Source organism: Salmo salar, chromosome 08 (genome assembly GCF_965601325.2).
Source record: "Salmo salar chromosome 08, fSalSal1, whole genome shotgun sequence".
In the NCBI taxonomy this organism is placed as follows: Eukaryota; Metazoa; Chordata; class Actinopteri; order Salmoniformes; family Salmonidae; genus Salmo; species Salmo salar.
This window is the reverse complement of record NC_138298.1, coordinates 13,609,787-13,630,263: the sequence shown is the minus strand read 5'-3', so window position 1 is coordinate 13,630,263 and position 20,477 is coordinate 13,609,787. Positions and strand designations below refer to the sequence as shown.

The window sequence follows — 20,477 nt, the reverse complement described above, 5'->3', positions numbered from 1 at the left end:
TATGTTTTGAGGTGTTTTTTTAATCTTAGTTGTCTTCCTCCGCCAAAATCCAAGTCTGGGTCATGTTCTGCAAAGCACCCCGAAGTACAACGTTTGAAATGGAAAACGAAAATGAGGTTCAATATGCTTCAAAGCATTTTCTACTGTTCTGTGCCTACTGGCCTCAATTCGGATCTTACCTCTTTTGTAGCCTGAGGTGGAGGGTGGAAGTAGCATCTGCTTATAGGGCCCCTGGTTGGAGCGGAATGGGCCTGCATTCTCCCAGACGGCATCCAACTTCTTCATCCCTGCTGCAGAAGCAGAACATCAGACAGGCATTCAGTGAGATGAGGTGAGAGCTAATGGCCACGATCCAGGCTGACTACATTTCAGATGCATGCCAGATCTCAGAACGCTTGGATGGGTGTTTAACATGTCAGCTATCCACATCATATGATATAGCAATCTGATGCTTAACTGCGCAGTCAATGACGTGGCACACAACCATTTGTTGTTGTAATGCAACATCTGCAATGCAGTTGGTCTGGAACGCAACCTATGTGTATGAAGGCCTTTGTTCCAGCCCTACACTAACCCAGCTGATTGACTTTCTCAACAGTTAGCAGAATAAAGTATGTTAAAGTAAGACTAGAATAAAATCCTGCAGTGGTGGCCAACTGCACAGGAGGAGAGCTGGCCACAGCTGCTGTAAGCTAAAACGCAACATTGGACAATGCATTTAAAAAAAACATTATAAAAAAGTTGCACTTTTTCCACAAGTGTTGTCTGCTCCTTTGGTTGTGTTTCTATGACACATGACATGACCCAGCTCAGTAGTTGGCCTGTCACAAATCTGTGTCTATCCTTGCCAAGGTGTTCTGCCTCACTAAAACAGCAACTGGCATTAGTTTACTCCATTTTTGGTAGCATCTAGCCAGCCCATGTTGCGTACCAATTCTTTACCCTGCTGCTTTGTGTGTACACATTTTCACTTGCCTTCACAGATTTAAAAAGAAAAGGCTGGTGCAAAGAATACGGTGGATGCTCCCATGGCTCTGGAGCCACATCAGGCCCTCAAAATGCTTTCTTGTAAGGTCCAGACTAATATCTGATTCCTATTGGAATTAGGCCCTCAAAATAATTTTCTTGCTTTTGGAATCAACCCACATGCACAATTAGGTAAATTATTTCATAAGCTTTTTAGATCATGCTTTTAAATGCATGGGGAGGAGCGTCCACTTTGTGAGTGTACACTTCTGGAGAAAAGTAGAGAATTCGGACACCTAACCAGTGTTACAGCATACCAGCTACTCTTCATCAGTAGTCATCAAATCAATTTTATTGGTCACACAAACATGTATAGCAGATGTTATTGCGGGTGTTGTGAAATGCATGCGTGACTGTACAGTATATAGGGCAACCAGTGAGATTTGATTGTCCCATCCCCCCAAATAATTTTTGCTTTACTTGGTCACAGGTGCAGCAATATGACTGGAAAATTGCACTCTTTGTTTACTTTACAAAATTTGCCAAATATGGCATGGTAAGTGTATTTATATTCGATTGGATTTCAACATGAAACAAGTATTTATGTAGTCTCTGGCGAGCCCACAATTTACATTTTCCTGACCAGATAATCTCCAAATCGGGAAAAGGTTATTCTCAGACAAGAGCACTGCAAAAGCAGGTTAACAATGCCTAAAAAAAACTATCAACAGCATCGATAATCTGGCCAATACTGCCCAAAAGCATCCTCACAAATATCCGTCCTTATATAAACCAATAATCTACATCAAACAATAACCCAACACAACACTTTAATTATTTACGCTTATCCACGTAACAATGAAAATCAAATCCCATTCCGAAAGAGGTGACCGGATACGACGCCCAGGCTAAACGGTCCGTTTCAAAGAGCAGGGCACCATTTCCGAAAGCAAACGTGTTGGATGTGTGATCTAGATAGAACCTTGTGTATGGGCAGGCCATTGAGGAAAGACACTGAGCTAGCCACAGGACGAGTGTGAAACAAAGTCTTACAAAGCTTTATGATCACATCATAATGCATTCTACCTAAATGCCTTAAGTAAAGTGTTACCAACATTTTTGCACCAGGTGGTAGTGACCGAAAAAGTGAAGTGAATGTTTAACGACCCTTCACCTACCACGCCCTACACCTCCCATAAAGGTCTGCTACACTGGAAACTTAAATTTTGGCTGAACCTGAGACACTGTCATTAATTTCAATATAACCTAGAACCTACAAAACTTTGCATAAAATTACACTCTAGTTCTATTTTCAAGAATTTGAAGTGCGGCACACGGCCAAAAACTCTTTATAACGAGTAACGAGTCCAGTGTAGCAGCTAAAAACCAACTGTTTTTGTGACGACTCATTGTGTAAACCAACCGTTAAGGTTTCGTCTTACCTGGCACTTCCCCGTTGATGTGGGGCTTGAAGCGGGGACACATAATCGTTTGTCTGGGTGCGTCCTCGCTGGAGACTGGGGTCCCCTCCAGGTTAGTGTAGAACAGGAGCAGTGGCTGGAAATGTCCCCGGATGCATTTAGAGGCCACGTCTTTCCACTTGGATCCGATCTAAGAAGAACATAAAAATAACGTAAAAGTGAAAAGAATGTTTTAATGTGTGACTGACATGTTTGAGACTAAACGCTAAATAGTAGCAACTAGTATGTTGACGTTTTTATTTACTTCATATAATGTGAAGTACAGAGAATTTGCTGTGTCTTTCTGCGTGTGTGGTGACTCCAAATGAAACATGGTCCAGTGTCGTGTTTTTGATGGTGAGGCATAGACCTTGCATAACTGTCAGCTTAACGATGGATAGTTCAAGTAAGATGTTAAAATGGCTTCCGTCTTTTGTGAACCATTTTGCTTTCATGTTTCATCATTACAATTTGGCAGAGCTCTTGGGAGAGCCTTTAGTTGATTGCTGAGCTTTTAAAATGTTTGTTTAACAAGGCATGTCAGTTAAGAACAAATTCTTATTTACAATGACGGCCTACCCGGCCAAACCCTCCCTAACCCAGACGACGTTGGGCCAATTGTGCACCGCCCTATGGGACTCGCGATCACGGCCGGTCGTGATACAGCCTGGGATTGAACCCGGGTCTGTAGTGATGCATCTAGCACTGCGATGCAGTGCGCCACTCAGGATCCCAAGGATAGATCAAAGGATAGCCCAGCTGTTAAAAGGAAAGCATTGCTTTTACGGCTCCTGTCAAAAGAGTAATAATAACCTATTTTCTTTTATTCATTAAACGCAGATTATGTTTACCGGTCGGCAATGTTAAAGGAACATTACACTCCAAAATCAACACTTACCAGATGTTTTTGAACCTAATATGTAGTCTAACATCAAGATGAATCCCACGCCTTGGATTGTGGCAATCTATCTGTATGCCAACACCAAATTAATGAAAAAGAAAAGCACCGAATAAGATCTGGAAATTATTTGGTCCTTAATGTTCCAATTCATTTGATGTGGCTAGATCTACTGAATTGATGGCCTGGGACTTATCTCCACATAAGAACACTTTTGAGGTGGTTTTCAAAGTTTTGACATTACTTTTGCAACATCTGCACAAATAGATCATCTATGAGATATTAGAAGCATTTTTCTCAATTCATTTGAAACAGACACCAACACATTCATTTGAACACTCACTTCTTTCACGGTGGCGTCATCAAAGAAGACCCATTTTGAGGACTTGGTGTGATAAGCGAACGCAGAGTAATGTTTGCTGGAGAAACAAATCATTCCCACGAGATGTAACTCACTCCTTTTGGCGTTCTCATCAGTGACCCGGTTGAACAGCTGAAATATGACATACATGAAATAGGACATACATGAAAGATGGCATACCGATGATCAATTAGGACAGGAATCTTCAACCAACATTGACACTTGGTTAATACTCAAGCAACCCTAATACAGCTATCCAGTCTGGCTACTTTACAGATGCCTGCCAGACCTGGATAGGATTTAGTCAGACTGGAATGTGAACATAATCATTGGACAATCATGTCGTCTCTTTGTGTGTGAGCCATTTCACATTTGAAATGTGTGTTCATAATTTTGTTCTTTGATCATACTTCACAATATGTGCCCCTAATAACTATGCATTTAAATGGTAGTTACAAAGGCAGGTACAGTGTAATTACATTTACATATTGCTACAAACTACTAACAATTGTTATACCTGATTGTGGCATGAATAAATTCAAGGATTTACGAATAAGTTTTACAATAAGTGTCCTTAATACCTACAGTATGTATTTACATGGTACTTACATAGGCAGGTGCAGTCAGTGTAATTATAGTGTATATGTTATAGCATTGTAACGTATAACTTACATCTGTTAGACCTGTTTCAACACTACACCTAAAGTTCCACTATTCATGTAATAACTGTAGTAATAACATTGTAGTGCTGTCAGCTTTTCCTGACTTGTTTATCTCTTGTTATCATATTTTGTAATATCTCACATACATGCAAATATTTGATTTAGTGTTTTTTGTTTTCTTTCATGATCTTCATTTTTAAGTTGTTTTCCTCAAAATGGAGGCGTAGCTACTTTATTTTAGCGGTTAAAATGAGAAACAGGAAATCTTACAGATGAAACTGTATATACTGTATCTTGTATACTGAAGATTAGCCACTGGGGGTGTGTTTAAAACCAAAAGGGTCCACCAAATAGGATAAAATTCTGTGCAGAAATTACATAATTGGACACCCATGTAAGAGTAAAAAATATTCTAAAATGAAGGACTGTGTGGTTGAATGGGATTGGGGTGCTGTGTGGGTCAATTGGTAGATCATGGCGCTTGCAATGCCTAGGGTTTGTGGGTTCGATTGGCAATGGGGCCACCCATACAAAAATGTGTGCCGCATGACTAAGTTGCTTTGGATAAAAGTCTGCTAAATGATATATATATATATATATATATATATATATAGTTATTATTATCTTACTCTGTATTATTATTATTAAAATAAATTGATTAATATTACATAATCATGTATATGAACCATACAGTCAACCCTCAAGCCAAATTTGAGGTAAACAATTAGCGACTAAACTTCCATTGTGCATCTTTAACTCTTACCCCCGAGAGGTTGAGATGTGGACCCAGTGACCTCACCACATCCTCTGTAAGGTCAGACTGCTCTGCGTCCCACACAAAGCCAATGGTGACGATCTCTGGGCGGTTCATGAGAACCCGACAGATCTTGATGCTCTGGCCACAGTTGCTCTGCAAAGACGATGAGAAACTATCATCCAGGAGAGATAATTAAAAGCAGAAATCTATATATAAATCTATGTATTTTATTCCAGAAACCTTGTCAACTTTGCCATGAAACATGTTGCATCATATAGGAATCATAAACTATAATATATACAGCACTATGGTTGCACTTTATAATAACTCCACGTAATAAAGCATTTATAATGGATTAGTAAATAGTTTATTCATTTATTAATGATTACTCCCACATTTGTAAATGTTAGTAACCTAGTGATTCATACATTTATGAACAACTTCTAAAGTATTTAATAATGATGTATAAGATGTTTAATATAAGTCCTTATAAACCATTTACTAATCGTTAGTTAAGTATTTTTCCGTGGCCTCATCTAAAGTGTGGGCTATATATACACTTTATAAATGTTTTGCGTGACCAGTGTCATTTATCACAGGATATGCCATTGGTAGATATTCCAGCAGTACCTCCTTAAGGTCTCAAAATGGCCCATAGAATATATCAATGGTTAAACAATAAGCACACAACACAGAGGATCCTCAAGAAAATATATTGAACATTTTATTCAAAAACAGTCAAACTGTTGTAATAGTGTGATGTGTACCTTCATACAAACTCTATGCTGAGAAAAATAACGAAAATGCTAATATATGCACATACAGTGCCTTTGGAAAGTATTCACCGCCCTTGACTTGTTACGTTACAGCCTCATTCTAAAATTGATTAAATAAATAAAAATCCTCAGCAATCTACACACAATACCTCATAATGACAAAGAGAAAACAAGTTTAGAAATGTTTGTAAATGTATAAAAAATAAAAAACAGAAATACCTTATTTACATAAGTATTCAGACCCTTCGCTATGAGATTCAAATTGAGCTCAGGTGCATCCTGTTTCCATTGATCATCCTTGAGATGTTTCTACAACTTAATTGGAGTCCACCTGTGGTAAATTCAATTGATTGGACATGATTTTGAAAGGCACACACCTGTCTGTATTAGGTCCCACCGTTGACCGTGCATGTCCGTGCACGACACAAAGTGGAGTGCCTGGAAACAGCCCTTAGCCGTGGTACATTTGCCATACATCACAAACCCCCCGAGGTGCCTTATTGCTATTATAAACTGGTTACTAATGTAATTAGAGCAGTAAAAATAAATGTTTTGTCATACCCATGGTATACGGTCTGATATACCATGGCTGTCAGCCAATCAGCACTCAGCGCTCGAACCACCCAGTGTATAATGATTAATAAACTATTTACTAATCCTTTATAATTATTATTTACACGTTGTTAGTTATTCTTAATGTTGTTAATATGAAAAATGAAATACAACTTTCATTACATAAAATGCAAAATTAGCTTTAATATCTACCTTTAATAATCCTGCGTGATAAGATTTTTTGATCCAGGAACAGTAGAAAGGGTTAATGGAACAAAGCACTTGCACCAGGGCTGACGCACATTGAAGTGGTAGACCAGTGCTAGCCAATCAAGATGAGAGAGCAACAGTGGATAAGCCTTAACTGCTATTTATATCCCTAACACTAGTCTGGCTGCCTCTCCTTCAGGCCTGTTCCATCATAATGTCACACAGCAGAATGCAGAGAGTAGAAATCAGCTCGATGCGGGTTTGAATTAAATACTGTGGATCTGCATTCACTTGCTTTGGGATACTGCAGGTACAGTAGCTATAATATATTGTTCTGAAGGTCATACGTTAAGGTTCAGTTCAATAAAACAGTATTGTAGTATTTACAGAGTAACATTTATGTGAAGATGTGTCCTATAGTTAATCAATCACAGAATGTTTTTGATACTGATAGAATAGCTGGTAGAATCCATTAATCGCTAGATCCTTTCTGTATTCAGAAGATGACAGTGATTTATAAACAAATAACATCATGAACATTGCTACAGTAACGGACTTTCACAGTTCAAAAAGCACAATCCCTGTCCACTACATGACCTGACCAACAGTAATTGACTAACAGAGTGATTTGATTGGACGAGGAGTTCTGGATATTTTTTAAAAATAAAATGGGTTTGGACTATTTTGGTCATAGATTACATAAATAATCCATTGGAGTCATGTACTGCTAGAAACTGGGATGACGGCACATTGCTTTCACATTGTTCAGCAACAACTTTCTGGCTGCATAGATAACAGCATGGCCACATGTCTATCAAAACCAAATACATCACATTGGATATTAGACATCAAACTGTGGTTCATAATGAAAATGAGCAACATACCGGACAGTTCCGTAGGTCACCGAAGGTGTTTGCCGCCTGCAGCAATTCCCCGAACATGTCCGACCGAAGCCTGTCGTTCTGCCCCAAGAAGCGGTCCACCTGTTGGCTGGGACACAGAGGGGGCAGGATATGAGTGGTGTCCTTCTGCACTGTAAATCACATAAGCCTTATCCAAACCTAACAGAAAGTGTAAGAGGAACAACGTACGTTGTGATCGCTTAGCAGGCTAGCACGGTCACACTTTGCAGTACAGTTACAGTAAAGTTATTACACTGTACTGACACACTGTACTTACACACAAGTTAGACAGTTATAATAGCACTGTAGCCTAAAGTCTTACCGACCACTAGCACATTATGCAGTTAGAGTACTTTGGTAAAAGAAGTTGTGGCACGACCTATTAGAGTAGTAGGTCTATTCTACAACTAGCTGTGCGTACACACCTGGTACAAGGCATTCACATAGGTTATTGCCTTACAGTTATTATAGAACGATGCCTATGCACTGTAATATAAAATGTTGCTAAACCAAATCAAATGTTATTTGTCGCATGCCTCGTATAACAACAGGTGTAGACTAAACAGTGAAATGTTTACGTACAGGTTTTTCTCAACAATGCAGAGAGAAAAATATAGAAACATAATAACACAAGGAATACATACACAATGAGTAACGTTAACTTGCTAGACACTGAGTGTACAAAACATTAGGAACACCTGCTCTTTCCATGACATAGACTGACCAGGTGAACGCTATCATCCCTTATTGATGTCACCTGTTAAATCCACTTCAATCAGTGTAGATGAAGGGGGCGGAGACAGGTTAAATAATGATTTTTAAGCCATGAGACAATTGAGACGGATTGTGTATGTGTGCCATTCAGAGGGTGAATGGGCAAGACAAAATATTTAAGTGCCTTTGAACGAGGTGTGGTAGTAGTTGCCAAGAACTGCACCGCTGCTGGGTTTTCCACACTCAACAGTTTCCCGTCTGTATCAGGAATGGTCCACCACCCAAAGGATATCCAGGCAACTTGACACAACTGTGGGATGCATTGGAGTCAACACGGGCCAGCATCCCTCTGGACCGCTTTCGACACCTTGTTGTCCATGCACTGACAAATTGAGGCTGTCAATGTGCAGGGGTATGAGGTAATTGAAGAAGATGCACTATATATACAAAAGTATGTGAACACCCCTTCAAATGACTGGATTTCAGCCATAAAATCGAGCACACTGCCATGCAATCTCCATAGACAAACATTGGCAGTAGAATGGCCTTACTGAAGAGCTTAGTGACTTTCAACATGGTACCGTCATAGGAGGTCACCTTTCCAACAAGTCACTTAGTCAAATTTCTGCCCTGCTAGATCTGCCCTGGTCAACTCTAGGTGCTGTTATTGTGAAGTGGAAACATCTAGGAGCAACAACGGCTTAGCCGCAGTGTTATGTCACACAAGCTCACAGAACGGGACCGCCGATTGCTGAAGCATGTAGCTACCGAGTTCCAAACATCCTCTGGAAGCAACGTCCGCACAAGAACTGTTCCTCGGGAGCTTCATGAAATGGATTCCCATGGCCGAGCAGCCGCACACAAGCCTAAGATCACTATGCGCAATGTCAAGCATCAGCTGGAATGGTGTAAAGCTCGCCGCCATTGGACTCTGGAGCATTGGAAACGCGTTATCTGGAGTGATGAATCATGCTTCACCATCTGGCTGTCCAAAGGACAAATCTGGGTTTGGCGGATGCCAGGAGAACGCTACCTGCCCCAATGCATAGTGCCAACTGTAAAGTTTGGTGGAGAAGGAATAATGGTTGTGGCTGTTTTTCATAGTCCGGGCTAGGGCCCTTAGTTCATACAATGACATTCAAGACCAGGCCTGGGCAATTATTTCCAAGGAGGGCCACATTAGAATATATCATTGCGGACAATATATCATTGCGGACCAGAATCATATTACAAAATTATACATCATATATATGACTGTGTTGACAGATATATCTACTGTAAATCACGTCCAGATATGCTACTTATTTAACTTTAACATAATAAACCATAAATAAACCACATCCACGCTCTCCTTTCGGTAGGTATTTTCATTATTAAACATGCAATGAACTACACGGAGGGAAAAGTACACTGTGCATTCAGCACCCACGGATTGAACTCTTGTTAACGGACTGCACAATAACACGATAGAGAGCTCAACATTAAATTTAAATTACTCAATCAGTGTGAGGAGTGAAGTCTCTGATGGGCATTGACTAGAGCAGTGAAGTCAGCTATAGTTTCTGACATTGCAATGCGCAGGATTGCTGAGAGGTGAGAGTCAGTAAGAGATTATCTGTCCCTTGACTTCAAATCAAATCGTTATTAGTCACATGCGCCGAATACAACAGGTATAATAACAAATAATTAAAGAGCAGCGGTAAAATAACAATAGCGAGATTATATACAGGGGGGTACCGTTACAGAGTCAATGTGCGGGGGCACCGGTTAGTTGAGGTAATATGTACATGTAGGCAGAGTTATTAAAGTGACTATGAATACATGATAACAACAGAGAGGCAGCGATGTAAAAAAGAGAGAGGGGGGTGCAATGCAAATAGTCTGGGTAGCCATTTAATTAGGTGTTCAGGAGACTTATGGCTTGGGGGTAGAAGCTGTTTAGAAGCCTCTTGGACCTAGACTTGGCGCTCCGGTACCGCTTGCCATGCAGTAGCAGAGAGAACAGTCTATGACTAGGGTGGCAGGAGTCTGACAATATTTAGGGCCTTCCTCTGACACCGCCTGGTATAGAGGTCCTGGATGGCAGGAAGCTTGAACCCCAGTGATGTACTGGGCCGTTCGTACTACCATCTGTAGTGCCTTGTGGTCAGAGGCTGAGCAGTTTCCATACCAGGCAGTGATGCAACCAGTCAGGATGCTCTCGATGGTGCAGCTGTAGAACCTTTTGAGGATCTGAGGACCCATGGCAAATCTTTTCAGTCTCCTGAGGGGGAGTAGGTTTTGTCGTACCCTCTTCACGACTGTCTTGGTGTGCTTGGACCATGTTAGTTTGTTGGTGAACTTGAAGCTCTCATCCTGCTCCACTGCAGTTCCGTCGATGAGAATGGGGGCGTGCTCGGTCCTCTTTTTCCTGTAGTCCACAATCATCTCCTTTGTCTTGATCACGCTGAGGGAGAGGTTGTTGTCCTGGCACAACACAGCCAGGTCTCTGACCTCCTCGCTATAGGCTGTCTCATCGTTGTCGGTGATCAGGCCTACCACTGTTCTGTCATCGGCAAACTTAATGATGGTGTTGGCACCTGGCTGTGCAGTCATGAGTGAACAGGGAGTACAGGAGGGGACTGAGCGCACACCGCTGAGGGGCCCCTGTGTTGAGGATCAGCGTGGCAGATGTGTTGTTACCTACCATTACCACCTGGGTTTGGCCCGGCAGGAAGTCCAGGATCCAGTTGCAGAGGGAGGTGTTTAGTTCCAGGGTCCTTAGCTTATTGATGAGATTTGAGGGCACTATGGTGTTGAACGCTGAGCTGTAGTCAATGAATAGTACTCTTACATAGGTGTTCCTTTTGTCCAGGTGGGAAAGGGCAGTGTGGAGTGCAATTGAGATTGCATCATCTGTGTACAGATTCACATCTCTTGGGGCGGTATGCAAATTGGAGTGAGTCTCGGGTTTCTGGGATAATGGTGTTGATGTGAGCCATGACCAACCTTTCAAAGCACTTCATGGCTACAGACGTGAGTGCTATGGGTTGGTAGTCATTTAGGCAGGTTACCTTAGTGTTCTTAGGCACAGGCACCATGGTGGTCTGCTTGGTATTACAGACTCGGACAGGGAGAGGTTGAAAATGTCAGTGAAGACACTTGCCAGTTGGTCAGCGCATGCTCGCAGTACACGTCCTGGTAATGTCAGTGAAGACACTTGCCAGTTGGTCAGTGCATGCTCGCAGTACACGTCCTGGTAATCTGTCTGTTAACCTGTTTATAGGTCTTACTCACATCGACTGCGGAGAGTGTCATCACACAGTCTTCCGGAACAGCTGGTGCTCTCATGCACATTTCAGTGTTATTTGCCTTGAAGCGAGCATAGAAGTAGTTTAGCTCGTCTGGTAGGCTTGTGTCACTGGGCAGCTCTCGGCTGTGCTTCACTTTGTAGTCAGTTAGGGTTTGCAAGCCCTGCCACATCCGACGAGCGTCAGAGCTGGTGTAGTACAATTCGATCTTGGTCCTGTATTGACGCTTTGCCTGTTTGATGGTTTGTCGGAGGGCATAGCGGGATTTCTTATAAGCTTCCGTGTTAGTCCCGCTCCTTGAAAGCGGAAGCTCTAGCCTTTAGCTCAGTGCGGATGTTGCCTGTAAACCATGGCTTCTGGTTGGGGTATGTATGTACGGTCACTGTGGGGATGACATCATCAATGCACTTATTGATGAAGCCAGTGACTGATGTGGTGTACTCCTCAATGCCATCGGAGGAAGCCATTAACATATTCCTGTCTGTGCTAGCAAAACAGTCCTGTAGCTTAGCATCTGCTTCATCTGACCACTTTTTTATTGATCTAGTCACTGGTGCTTCCTGCTTTAATTTTAGCTTGTAAGCAGGAACCAGGAGAGAATTATGGTCAGATTTGCCAAATGCAAGGCGAGGGAGAGCTTTGTATGTGTCTCTGTGTGTGGAGTAAAGGTGGTCTAGAGTTTTTTTTCTCCTCTGGTTGCACATTTAACATGCTGATAGAAATTTGGTAAAACGGATTTAAGTTTCCCTGCATTAAAGTCCCCGGCTACTAGGAGCGCCGCCTCTGGGTTAGCGTTTTCTTATTTGCCTATGGCAGAATACAACTCATTCAATGGTGGCTTAGTGCCAGCCTCTGACTGTGGGGGTTTGTAAACAGCTACGAAAAATACAGAGAAACTCTCTAGGTAGATAGTGTGGTCTACAGCTTATCATGAAATACTCAGGCGAGCAATAGCTTGAGACGTCCTTAGATATTGTGCACCGGCTGTTATTTACAAAAATATATAGTCCACCGCCCCTTGTCTTACCAGACGCCACTGTTCTATCCTACCGATGCGGCGTATAACCAGCCAGCTGTATGTTGATAGTGTCGTCGTTCAGCCACAACATTTTTAGTGAGGAAATATAACAAGTCAAATCTGTAATACCTTATGCTTCAGCATAAGGTATTACAGTTTTGACTTGTTATATTTCATCACTAAAAATGTCTGTACACATACATAGGTTGACCCAAACAGTACATACATCTTCTGAACATGACTCCTAATCTTTGGAAAGTTTTGTTTTCATTGAGAGATGCATATAACCTCATCAGTGACATTGTTTTGAATAGTTCTCTAATCACTGCATCAGACTGAAGATTGATAAGTTCACGTTGCACGTCAGTGGGAGCGTTATCCACATTGAAGGTGAAAGGAGAGGAAACCAACAGCATGTCATTTTCCAACACTTTGAAATCCTCAAAACGACAAGAAAACTCACCGTTCAATGCATGCAGCAGCGATGTATACTTCTCCCGCTGGTCATCTGATAGGGAACAGACTAGTAGTGTCGGACGGTGGGTGAGATTGTTGGCTTCTACTTGGCGGATCAGGAGGAGGAATTTTCCCTTGAAGGCTTTGACAAAGCTTTACATCTAATGTGAAAAAAGGCCCTTCCCTTGTAGTTTGGAATTCAGTTCATTTATGACGGCCACGATGTCCATGGTGATGCCAAAATCAGCCAACCATTTTCATCTTGCAGTTGAGGGAAATCCACATATTTTCCTTTTAATTTGCAAAAACTTCAAGTCCCACACCCTTTTAAGCACCTTCCCCAAACTCAGCCTTCTCAGGTTTGTGTGGTAGGGGAGATCTGCATGATCCAACTGCCTCTTCCAACAGTGAGACAAACTGCCTGTGGGTTAACGATTTTGCTCTTACGAAGTTTGCCACATTAGTGACTGTATCCACAACATGGCTCATTTTCAGAACACATTTACAGAGCACCTCCTGATGAATAATGCAATGCAGAAAAATAATTTTCTGATCTCGGTTCAGCTTAGCTACTTGATCTTGTATCCTTTTCAAAAGGCCAACTTTTTTCCTGTCAAGTTTGGGCACCCATCAGTGGTTACACTGGATAACTTTTCAAAACTCAGTCCCACTTTGCCACACACTTATTAACCTCCTCCAATAAATCTTTCCCTGTGGTTGTGCTCTTCATTGACTGTACTGAAGCAAGCTCCTCTGTAATTTAAAAGTCTGGGGGTATACCGCATAAGAATATCAACTGCTCTCATCCAGGGCCAAGGAGAAATAGGAGAAATTCTTTACCATGTCTTTCAACTGTTGTTCCATATTCTCTGTGATGTCCTCAACACACCATATCGTCTTGACAGGGAAACATTTTCAAACAGCTCTTTCTTGTCGGGGCAAAGTATTGCTGCAGAGTCAATTAAACATTATTTAATGAATTCACCCTCAGCTAAATGGCTTGCTATGTTTAGTAATTTTGTGAGACGGTACATAGCTACCTCTCGCAATTCCGTCGTTTGCTGAATGCAGTTTTGTGAAAAGTCCTTGCTGCTTTTGCAACTGAGAAAGCAACTCTTTCGATGCACTTGCCCTCTGCTCAGAATACATATTCCTATATTTCTCTGCATGCTTCATCTGGAAGTGTCAGGACAAATTGTAGTCTTTCAAGACAGCGATGCTCTCTTTGCACACTAAGCACACAGCTTTCCCTGATACCTCAATAAAGAAATATTTTGATGTCCACTCTTGCTGGAACACCCGACATTCATTGTCTACTTTCCTTTTTTTTTATCTTTGAAAAACACATTTTTGGCAATTTATAGCTAGCTACTATTTGTAACTGTGAAGTGTGTCAGCCTGTCAGTCACTGTCTGTCCTCGTGCAGTTGTTAATTATACGTGCCTTCAAAATAAATGTCCCACAAGTGCTGGGAGTTAAATCATTACACAAAGGCGAGTATTCATTGGGCTTTTAATTTGAATAACAAATACGTTTTTCAAAACTTTACTATCTTAAATTCTTTATGTGATCTGAGCATGATTCCGCGGGCCGTATTGAATCAGGTCGCGGGCCCGGGCCGGCCTTTGCCCTTTTCTAGACGATTCTGTGCTTCCAACTTTGTGGCAAAGGGAAGGCCCTTTCCTGTTTCAGCATGACAATACTCCAGTACATGCAGTATATGCAGGCAAGAGCGTAGGCAAAATGTATTCAATAGGATTGGTTGCTGGGAAAGTTTAACCGAAAATGATTTTTGCATTTGTTTTCAAATATACTTTTAAATAATTTGTCATAGAGTTTTGCTCTCGCTTTAAAATGATATGTTTTGCATTCAATTGTTTGGTTTTTGATTTCACCCGTTCTCGAAAATATAATGTTTACATTCTCAACTTTATTTTTCATGTTCACAATTTATTTTATTTTGAATTCAATACATATGGCGTGAAATTGACCCCATACACAACCCTCCCCCTCTCATCTTACCCGAAGCTGCCGTCCAATCTTGACGATGCATGGAAAAGCCAGCGAGGTGTATATTATCCAATTTCTTGTTCAGTCACGACTTCAACAAACATAGGATATTACAGTTCTTCAGGTTCCGTTGATAGGATAGTCTCGAACGGAGCTCGTCCAGTTTGTTCTCTAGTGATTGTTCGTTCGTCAACAAAACATTGGACGATCGCCTCTTTCGAGTCCCAGGGATCAACGTCCAGAACTGCCGACTCGTTGAAGTAGAAATCTTCATCTAAATTGAGGTTAGTGATGGCTGTTCTGATGTCCAGAAGCTGTTTTCGGTCACAGGAAATGATGGTGGAAATAAGTTAAGATCAGCGTAAAAAAACACAATACCAGGAGCCCGTAAGACGGCAGCTATCCAGTTCAGCGCCATCTCACCAGAAAATCCCCCTTTGGCTTAGAGCAAAGATTTAGTTCTGTGTGTCAAGTTTCTTAGAGGAAGTACTTACCATAGGGCTGTGGTGGAGACATAATGCACTAACTCTGTGAAAGGAAGGGGGTCCGAGGAGGCGCCACAACTACGACATACAAACTGCAGGGGGAGAAAAACAAAGTTTCATGTCAAATTAAAATAACAGAATAACTGACAGAAAGTTGAAATTGGAAATCCGATGATATGTGTTTAGGCCTTATCAGATTGGCTTTCGGGGCAAAATCTAATTTATGCTGTATGTATGCTTTTATTTATGCATGTATATGTCTCTCTTAGGTGGCGCAAGAATTCCCCTACGGGGACAATAAAGATCAATTGAATTGAATTGACTTGGTTTTACAATCTTTTTGTTGTTAGTAAGTATGTCACTATTGGGTAACACTTTACTTAGGGCATACAGTTATAGTGTATTATTACTTGTTACAAGCATGTATAAGTCCTTATAAATGCTTTAGAAATTAACTTAGAAAATGCTACGTCTTTTTATATGGAAATTTGTCAAATGGCTGAAAATGGCTGAAAATAGCTGTTTCATTATAAGATGATAACACATTATAAAGACTTCATAGATACTGATGGTAAGGCTTATAATGCATTATGAACGTATCATGATGCATCACACCTGTATCCCTTAAATAGAGTGTCACCCACAATTCTATATGTCTCTCCTTTTCCCTCTTTCCAATCAACAGTGGATTAAATAAATCACATTACCTGTTCATAAAGTGTCATGGCAAACTTCTGGTGGGTAATGCAGGACTTGGATGTGCAGGCCTCAGTCGCCGTGTCAGAAACTATGTGCAGGTGAATCCTCTCCAGAATGTTCTCCTTGTGCACCAAGAATTAAACAAAATGAGGTCAGACATCTGAAGTCACTGTTTTCCATTACATCCTTAGCATCTGTAGCCCAAACTATCCTGATACACATATCTGTGAGTAGAAACATAACAGTGTACACTGAGTGTACAAAACGTTAAGAACACCTTTCTAATATTGAGTTGCACTTGTAGTCCGTGCCTCAATTCGTGGGAGCATGGACTATAAGGTGTCGAAAGCATTTCACAGGTATGATGGTCCACGTTGACTCCAATGCTTCCACAGTTGTGTCAAGTTGGCTGGATGTCTTTTGGGTGGTGGACCATTCTTGATACACACAGCAAACTGTTGAGCGTGAAAAACCCAGCAGTGTTGCAGTTATTGACACACTCAAACTGGTGTGCCTGGCACCTACTACCATACCCTGTTCAAAGGCACTTTCATCTTTTGTCTTGGTCATTCACCCTCTGAATGGCACACATCTGTCTATAATAAAGCACAGCTCTGCCATCTTAACAACACTATCAACAAGGCAGGTCCTACAGGCCCTAGTTTTGTTGCACCTGGACTACTGTTCAGTCGTGTGGTCAGGTGCCACAAAGAGGGACTTTTGCTCAGAACAGGGCAGCACGGCTGGCCATTAAATGTACATGGGGAGTTAACATTAATGATATGCATGCCAATCTCTCGTGGCTCAAAGTGGGGGAGAGATTGACTTCATCACTACTTGTTTTTGTAAGAGGTGTTGACAAGCTGAATGCACCGAGTTGTTTAAACTACTAGCACAAAGCTCGGACACCCACGCATATCCCACGAGAGGTCTCTTCACAATTCCAGAACAGACTGGGAGGTGCACAGTACTACATAAAGCCATGACTACATGGAACTCTATTCCACATCAGGTAACTGATGCAAGCAGTAGAATCAGATTTAAAAAACATATAAAACATTTTTTTATGGAACAGCGGGTAGTGTGAAGAGACACACACGTACAGACAAACGTATATGCACACAGGCACGAGCACACACACTCCACACACACGTACATTGTAATATTGTTGTATGCGTTATATGTACCCCTTTGCAGCAGCTAATGTGGATCCCTAACAAATACAAATACATACACAATCCATGTCTCAATTGTCTCAAGGTTTAAAAATCCTTCTTTAACTTGTCTCCTCCACTTCATCTACACTGATTGAAGTGGTGACATCAATAAGGGATCATAGCTGTCACCTGGATTCACCTGGTCCGTCTATGTCATGGAAAGACTAAATCAACTGCTCAAAATTATAAACATATTTTTACAGCACAGGAGAAATGTAGTCTTGTCTTACCCTGGCGTCTTCCTGACTTCCTTTTTGGTTGAATAGGGTTATTATGGTCTTCAGCTACTGTAAGATGGTACCATTGGATGGCTCTAGGAGAATCCCCAAATACCTCAGTTGGAGATATAACCTTGTGTGTGCTAAGCAGAAAATACCCTCTGACCTCCTAGCTTCTGTTCCTTTAGCTCAGTGTTTCCCAAACCTCTCCTTAAAGTACTCTCAGCCGTTTCCACTTAATTGATTTATTCCAGAACTAGCACAGCTGACTTAACTGGTTAAGTGACTAGATGAATCAGGTATATTTGTACTGGGTTAGGGTTGCAAAATTACTTTTGGGAAAGTTACTGTAATTTTGCAAATTTAAGGGGTACCAACGGAGAGTTTTGGTAAACTGCTTTAGTTCAATAAAAAAGGCTGATATGACATTTCGATCTCTAAAAAGAAAGTGCTACGGTCCTAGACTTACAAAGCACTCTGCAGCGTCGTCCATGTGGCCAAGTTGGAAGCGCTGCTCGTCCTTAAAGGTTTCGGCGAGGGCGTGGCGCAGGCTATCCGAAGGCAACGCTCGCTCTCGGCTCTGCTGGAACTGGCTGAAAATACTCTGCAGGGGGAAAAAGCGTTGTAGAGAATTGAGGGGAGGGGGGTACTGTACGTTGCCTTAATTATCAAGTCTCTAAGAGACGGTTTCCTGGACCCAGATTCAGCTCAGTCCTGGACTAAAAAGAATGTTCAATGCAGTCCAGGATTAGACTTAATTCTAGGTCTGGAACTCTGCCCACTGGGCACAGATGTCAATTCAACGTATATTCCACGTTGGTTCAACATTATTTCATTGAAATGACGTCGAAACAATATTGATTCAACCAGTGTGTTTAAAAGATCTTCAAATATCAATGGCTATTTTTGTTGAAATAGAAACTAAATAACTATTCTACATTTTGTATGAGTGGTATGGTGAACTTGGACATCTTGTGAATCTCTTAAATAAGTAATTAAACTAGGTGTAGATGTATTGTGATGATGATGATATTATATACAAACCTTTAAAGCGCAGAAAATGCAGGCATCCCCAAGACAAAAATGACCAGGAAGCTGTCTCAAACTCCTCCTGAAAATGTCCAACTGCCATAGCACCTGTTCAGGTGAAATGACAGCATTGCACTGATCATATTCAAATCACATGTATATGTGTATTAATCCAACAACATCTGTAACATAAAATGTTATGACTGTTTTAGTCCTACATGAAGTTCTACATGAAAAGTAGACCTAAATCCTACATAGACAAAAGCATGGACACATCTTAATTTAGGAGTAATCTTGCCCCTTAGCCTTCCGTAGGAAATAAGCTATGTTTACACTATTGCATAAACCTGCATATTGACAAGTTTTAGCACTCACCTGTACGGCACTGTTGAGGAAGCAGCTATTCTGGCCTGGTTCGTTCAGCAGGCCTTTGGTTAGAGCCAGAGACAACATGCTCCCAGGCTGATAGGACTTCCCCACACCCCCACCACCACCAACAGCTCCGGGCTTTTTGAAGAGCTTGACCCATGCCAGAGAGTTAGAGCCTGCCCCTGGGGAGAGAGCAGTCACCAGCTGTTGTTATGCTCTAATGGGAATTGGATATACAAATGTGGCTCCTGGACCAGGAGTTTAAGACTGCTGTTATGAGATATATCCATAGAGAACACTTTAATCATACAATACATTTATTTTATTTATTTAACCCTTATTTTACCAGTTAGGTTGACTGAAAACACATTCTCATTTACAGCAATGACCTGGGGAATAGTTACAGGAAAGAGGAGGGGCGATGAATGAGCCAATTGTAAGCTGGGGATGATTAGGTGACCGTGATGGTATGAGGGCTAGATTGGGAATTTACTGTACATCCTGAGGGGTAAGTCCTTATGTGTCCATGCACATCTTAGAGAGTGAATAGCACTTGGCCACTGGTTATGATCAGACATTGGGTTAGGTAGGATTTAGTGACTTATGTGATGGGAGCTGTTGTTTACCTTCTCCGGAGAGTGGGGGAGGCTTGCCACAGCTGGACATACAGAGAAGAGGGAGCTAGCAGGCCATGGGACCAATCCATTACATCCCTGCCTCGCACTTCCAAAAAGATCCATTGAAGTCATTTCCAGGCTCATCCATAGGGAAGCTTTTGAATAGCACTATTGGACATTGAATGACAATGGGACCAAGTCTAAAGAGAGGAAGAGAGATGGGACAAATCATTGGCTTTAAAAAAAACTTTGGGCAATTATGGCACAAACGGCACAAGCCGTCATTCTGTTACCAAACTTTGCATCTGCACTGTCCTTCAAGTAAATCTGCTTTTGTAGAAAAAAAAAAAAAAAAAAACCTGCGGGAATTGTTAAAGTATTAATTGTGCATATAGATGTATGTGTCACAGTTGTTGTCGGTAGAAATGGAGGACCAATACGCAGCAGGTACGTGAATGCTCATCTTGATTTTTAATTAATCTCAACAATGAACATACAAAACACAAAAACGAACACTCGACAAATAAACAGTCTGGTAAGGCACAAGGCGAAACACAGAACAATCACCCACAAATCACACATACAAACACACCCTAATATATGGAACTCTCAATCAAAGGCAGATAGACAACACCTGCCTTCAACTGAGAGTCCCAACCCCAATCAACCAAACATAGAAACACACAACCTAGACTAACCATAGAATTACTAAACATAAACCAAAACCCGGAATTACTAAATCAAACACCCTTTACACAAAACACACCACCCCGAACCACAGAAAACAAATACCCCCTGCCACGCCCTGACC

General features: G+C 41.4%; 1 protein-coding gene across 1 annotated transcript; it reads right to left on the bottom strand.

Annotated features, from left to right (window-relative positions):
• Window positions 1-60: 60 nt before the first annotated feature.
• Window positions 61-19,221, bottom strand: LOC106610012 (ubiquitin carboxyl-terminal hydrolase 53-like). Its single transcript, XM_082978389.1, has 10 exons — window positions 19,056-19,221; window positions 18,696-18,788; window positions 18,121-18,255; window positions 16,225-16,338; window positions 15,527-15,609; window positions 7,527-7,632; window positions 5,111-5,257; window positions 3,668-3,817; window positions 2,409-2,577; window positions 61-290 (listed from the first exon to the last, which is right to left on the bottom strand). Exons 1-10 carry the CDS (start codon window positions 19,131-19,133, stop codon window positions 61-63), a joined length of 1,305 nt encoding a protein of 434 aa, XP_082834515.1. The 5' UTR covers window positions 19,134-19,221.
• Window positions 19,222-20,477: the final 1,256 nt, after the last annotated feature.